The sequence below is a fragment of the Vombatus ursinus genome, unplaced genomic scaffold, assembly GCF_900497805.2.
Source record: "Vombatus ursinus unplaced genomic scaffold, bare-nosed wombat genome assembly UNPS02014893.1, whole genome shotgun sequence".
In the NCBI taxonomy this organism is placed as follows: Eukaryota; Metazoa; Chordata; class Mammalia; order Diprotodontia; family Vombatidae; genus Vombatus; species Vombatus ursinus.
In genome coordinates, this window is record NW_020954671.1 from 1,427,100 (window position 1) to 1,432,701 (window position 5,602).

Consider the following 5,602-nt stretch of genomic DNA (forward strand, 5'->3'; position numbering starts at 1 on the left):
CATTTTTTTTTTCCATTCAGTGAAAGTTTGTTGTAAAAAGTTTCAGTGCAGTTCACCTCTGGCCAAAGGCAATCTTTTTAGATTCAGTTGCTCTGAATTTTGCTTATAATTATAATTATTTAATCACAGAAGAACCCCTGCAGAGGCAGAGTTCAAGGTTGCATACAATACAGGAGATCACAGTTTTGAAGTCTAGCACAGATTAAAAACAACAGATGTACCATTTATATAAGACACACACTGATTGTCTCTTAAAACTACATATTGACTCCTTATGAACATTATTTTTTTTTAAATAAAGTAGTGCATCTAGGACAATCAGTCGCACAATTCACACAGCCCTGAAAAGTTTTTTTTTTTCAGTGCCAACTAACAGTTGGTCATGAAACGTGAATGAGCTTGAGAGAGACACTGTCCATTCCTAAGATTTAACCAAGATTGGCTAACACACTAGGAACCTCTGGTGAAGAAAGACACTACCCCTCCTTTCCTTGGGTTGCTTTTGTTTATATTTGGTTGATCATGGCTGGAATGTTTTCCCCCCATACCTTTACAAACCAAGAAAATCAATAGAGAGCTAAAACTATTACATGGGTCGTATGTAAATGGGTGGCCTTGTCGACTTCTGGTTGCTAGTTGATTTGCCCCTTTAAGGCCCTTCCTTTGCTTTTCCTCCTATTTCTTCCCAGAGCTTCGATCAGAAAATGAATCTGAACACGCTCTTGTCTAACTGTCTTTGTTCAACCAAGACCTGGCTAAAACTGGAATGTTCAGCCCATTATGTTTAAAAAAAAAATCACCAGAAACAAAAGGGGAAGGGTACATTCTACAGGTCTTCACAAAACCTGGAATTTCCACGAGGATGTCTGATCTTTATAATCCAAGCAGTCAGCATTGAAGTTTAGCTTCCAGGAGGCAGTTTGGTCCTTATAATCCAAGCAATCAGTGGTTGAATTAAAACCCAGGCTTGAAGCTCCATAGCCCTGGGTGGTGAGAGAAGCTGTGGACTGATTGAGATGGCTGGTGACTGCATTGGTGCCCATGGGGCTGAGTGTGGCCCCTGGTCCAGGAAGCTGGTGATGCATAGGGGTCAAATAAGATCCACAGTCCATGCCCCCAAAATAGGAGGTTGAGCCAGCATATCCTTGACTATAACCTGAGGCCTGGGTGTAGGTCATGGGATAGGATCTCTGCATGCAGGAAGAGGAGGTGGAAAGGGGATCTGACAGTGGGGAGATGGAAGCTGGACTCCAGATGGACACAGGGGCACTGCTGCTGGAAATGGCTGGGACTGAGGTGCTAGAGGGGGGCGTGAACTGGCCACTGGTTCCACTCTCTGAGCTCACTTCTCTGACTGGAGAGCTCTTCTTTTTGGCAGGTCGAACTTTGTTTTGACCACCGTTCTGTTGCTGCTGTTGTTGTTGGCGGCACTTGGCTCTTCGATTTTTAAACCATACCTTGAGAAGGAGGGAAAAAAGAGAAAGATAGGGGAAGAACCCTTTTCAGAAGTTTTCCATGATAACCTCCACCAAAAAGATGAGGTGACCCAGGCCAAAACTTACCCTTATAAGTAAGGTCAGAACAGCCCTCTTTGCCAGCCTCTAAATGCTAAGACTGGAGGAGAAGTGGGATTTGAATACTACTCTAGTTATCCACGCAATGAGAAACCTCATTGGCCTCTACATTAATCTGTCTATAGAGGATTCTTTTGTCCGTAAGTACTAGAATTCATCTCTGCTTCCAGGATGGGGCACTTGGAAACAGCTGAGACTTTTAAGAGAGCTACAAAAATCATGTGGCTGGAGATTGTCCTTAATCCTTAATACATAGTTCATGTTGTATTTCAGATCCCATTCAAGCAAATGCCAAAGAGCAACATTCTGAGTTCCTATGTGGCTAATAACCCACCTTCACAATTCACTTCAAATATTTATTTAGTATTTACAACTCAAACACAAGGTTAGATCCTGAAGAAGATATAAAGAATGGGTCCTGTCTTCAGGGGGTTTGCCATCTCATACTTAGAGTCATGGAATTGTAGATGTGGAAGTATAAAGCCTGGGCTTCTCAGTTCACTCCTTTGCTAATGCCTCCAACAGGTAGGGACTCAGAGCAATTGCCTGCTGCATGTTTCCCTAAAAGTAGAAGTGTGTAAAGTGGTGGACTGAGGTGAGCAGGACTCTCCCGTAAAGTGAGGGAGGAGTGGGGACTTTAAGGAACTGAGTCAGCATAACTTTCAATAGGGCCAAGTCGGGATTTCAGCATTTTGGACTTAAATTTGTGAAACCTTGACGCTTTTACTGCTCAGAAAAGGTATAGACATTTCCAAGGTGGGACTTGCACTGTCATTTGATGAGTTTCTTTGGCGAGGAAATTGTCTCTGTATCAGGTTTTGAAATAACACAGACTCTAGTTAATTTTCTCCTTTGTGAGCTGCTGAATTGAACATCCCTAAAATCTCACAGAAGGAAATATCCCTAAGGGCAGCACAAGACTATTTTAACTTTAACAGTGCCCTAAAGTTCATTTCTAAAGCCAGCAGGTAGAAAAACCCATTCCAGTCCGTTCATTTCCCTTGATAGCAATTCTAGAAGGGTCAAAGTCTTACACAACCTCTCTCTTAATTAAATTTTAAAAGGAGAATGTATTTTTCTCTTCTTTCTTTTCTTGACTTGGAACCTCAGTCCCAGGTTTAATCCTTCAGCAAAGCTTGACCTGGTTGAAGGAGAATTCTAACTTTGTGGTTGTTTTTTCTAGACACTAAGCCTCCCCTACAAAAAAGGAGAATTTGGAGTTTGCTTCTTGCCTAAACAGACTAGTATTGGGTGACATGCAGTAGTCTAGAAATCTCTTAAGTTGTTAAACCTAGCTTTGGGAAAACAGGGTGGAGAGCTGGAGAAAAAAGGGGTTGTTTTTTAAGGTGGTTTCTGTAGTCATCCTGAGTCACTTCAAAGTATATATTCTGAAGCTGAGAGAACCCTGGCTAACTCTGTGTAAATCACAGAGAGGTGAAAACAAGCTCTCAGTCAGCTCACTCTGTTGAGTTGATTTCTTATTTTCTGAAGACATCAGAATAGGTAGAAAGGTAAGGTGTGGAGGTTGTGCAATTAGATAAGGAATGGGGATTGGGACAGGAAATGCAAATATGATTTCATCAATAGAAGGAACTCTATAGGAGAGAAAACTCCTTCTACTAATTAGTGCAGGTCGCCATGTTCAGTGGAACTTAGCCTTTGAAAATTACCCAGTAAACCAAGGTTAAGGGACTTGAACAGGGTCACACAGTCTATATGTGGAAGGTGCAGGGCTTACACCCTATCTTTCTATTTTTGGGTCAATTCAACACTGCTTCTCATGATACAATTAGATCAATTTAGCAACTACAATAATAATAACATATTTATATAGCTCTTTAAATAAAGAAGAATGTCAGTGAACACGTATGCAAGCTTTGCTAGCTGTTCAGGACTCTTGAGTTCTCCTAACAAAGATCTTTGTCCCATAGAAACATTAAATCCTCTGGGCCTTTGCTTTCATTCTCACTGATGGTGAATTCTCCCACATTCTTGCTTCAATCATTGTACTTTAGGAACTTGGGAAAGATGAATTTGTGGGAGGGGAGAAGAGGACTGAAGCAAATGGAAGACAGAAAAGAAGGGAAATGGAGATGCTTTCTGTGTCAGAGAATGGATACAGGGGCCTATGTCCTCTCCTTGGTTGTGGGGGGGGTGTCACTGGACAAAAGTATTGAGATTATTCTGTGTCCCTAAGGGATGCCCAAACAAAAGTCTGTGGAAGATTAGGTGAAAGTTAACAAAATGGCAGAGAGTGTCCCCAGGTTGCACACAATAGGTCTAAGATGGCAGATGGCACCAACACTTTCCCTACCTGCACTCTAGACTCAGGAAGATTGATCTTCAGTGCTACTTCCTCCCGCATGAAAATGTCTGGGTATCGGGTCTTGGCGAACAGTGCTTCCAGAACATCCAGTTGAGCACGGGTGAAGGTGGTCCTCTCTCTCCTCTGTTTTCTGGGGGTTGCTACAAGACAAGAAAGTCATGACAGCTTTTAGAGGGGCAGAGCAGCCTCTCAACTGTAGTGGGGCTGATGCATCCCCATTCACCCTTTCAACCAAACACCCCTCTCTAGCTAACATACTACTGAAACCAGCAGCCCCCTTCCTTTCCTCCCCATTGGTAGTAACCTCATTAGAGAGATTCCTGGTGCCACTGCTTCTCCTCAGAGCCTGCCAGTCCCCATTGTTCTAGCTCCCTCCCTTTTCCCCCCAGTTACAGATCCCATTAACCAGTAGCGTACAAGCCGAGCTTTTGCCTTATAAGAAGAGGCTGCCTATGCCCTGCAGATTTACTCTCAGAGAACCCATACCCAGGACAATCAGGATGGTCTCTTGCCTGTACTTCTCAGGAAGGAAAAAAAAAAGTCACAATTCAGAAGGACATAAAGAGTCTCTCAAGATGGACTGCCCTTGACCCCAAGTCAAGATTCACTGAACCTCAGAAAATTTGGCTTCCAGTTCCTGCCTGTTTACAAAATCACCTACCTGAACCTTCATAAGGTTTCTTTCCCCCCTCCTTCCCCAATGGTGGATAATGATATAAACTTCAAAAGTCTGAGAAAGTTTTACTTGTATTTTAAATTAAAATTTGAATCAAAAGTGAGGAGAAAAAAAGATCTACACATCCTTTTACAATCCTGAGAAAATGGGCCTACGTGAAGGCCCACATCTAGCTAGGGGTTGGAGCAACTATGTTACTATTATACTGGTGGTATGGGAGAGCAGAGAGGGAAGTGGGAAGAAATATGTAAAACAGAGAAGCCACAGAAAGAAGAGCCAAGGCAAGAAAGTTAAAAAAAAAGGGGGGGGGGCTATTTTTACTGGGTTTCAGAAGTCAGTGTAGGGAGTGTGGCATAGAGCCAGGCATCCCCAACTCAAACTTTCAGGCCTGGCTTTAATTGTTCAGGCAATGCAATACAGCAAAGTGAAACACACGTATTTCAATGACTGCAAATCAAACTCCTCCCTGTTTTAGCTTCCTCATCCTCCCCTCTCCCTAGTTCCAGATAGATCCTTTGTAGGGAGAAGAAAGGTTTGAGAGGGAAAAGAGGGACTGAAACATGTTCCTAGTCATTCAGTGGAAAGTTCAGAAGTATTCTGCTTCACCTCACTCATGAAGAGAAGCAAACCCAAAGCCTGGGGAATATCTTGGAAGACATTAGATCCCTTGTGGGCTTTCTACTGTTTGGAGGTAAGGGGAAGGGGTTGCAGTCATTCTTACCGGGATAGCCTACGGAGGGGTGAAGCAAGTCCATTCCAGAGGTGGTAAGACTCAGCCCATTCACTGCATAAGGTGGTTGCTTAAGATAAGACATCATGCTAAAGTTTGGAGGAGAAAAGTTGGCCAAAATGGAGACCTGGCAGCAAGGTCTCGATTCCTCAGGAGCTGTTGGATTCAGGGTCCCCGCTGGCTAGGCTTAATCCTGGTGTTTCTAAAGACGAAAACAAACAAACAAAAAACCCCACAGATAATAATAATTTTTAAAAGTTCTGGTTAACTGAGATGTCTAGTGTGGATCTTTTATC

The 5,602-nt window shown here is 42.9% G+C and overlaps 1 protein-coding gene across 2 annotated transcripts; it reads right to left on the bottom strand.

Moving 5' to 3' along the window:
• Positions 1-836: 836 nt before the first annotated feature.
• OTX2 (orthodenticle homeobox 2) lies at positions 837-5,394 on the bottom strand. Of its 2 annotated transcripts, none has more exons than XM_027842917.1 (3): positions 5,298-5,394; positions 3,889-4,040; positions 837-1,457 (listed from the first exon to the last, which is right to left on the bottom strand). In XM_027842917.1, exons 1-3 carry the CDS (start codon positions 5,392-5,394, stop codon positions 837-839), a joined length of 870 nt encoding a protein of 289 aa, XP_027698718.1. The 2 variants fall into 2 exon arrangements, with proteins under 2 accessions (XP_027698718.1, XP_027698717.1); XM_027842916.1 differs by having other exon boundaries at positions 5,259-5,394.
• Positions 5,395-5,602: the final 208 nt, after the last annotated feature.

Bases quoted from the DNA above. Each gene is read 5' to 3' on its own strand.
- OTX2 (XM_027842916.1), bottom strand. From the start codon at position 5,394: ATGATGTCTTATCTTAAGCAACCACCTTATGCAGTGAATGGGCTGAGT. The intron at 4,041-5,258 runs GTAGAAAGCCCA...CTTGTCTTGTAG, and splicing joins CTTCCCCTTACCTCCAAACA to CAACCCCCAGAAAACAGAGG. The intron at 1,458-3,888 runs GTAGGGAAAGTG...CTCCTTCTCAAG, and splicing joins TTCCTGAGTCTAGAGTGCAG to GTATGGTTTAAAAATCGAAG.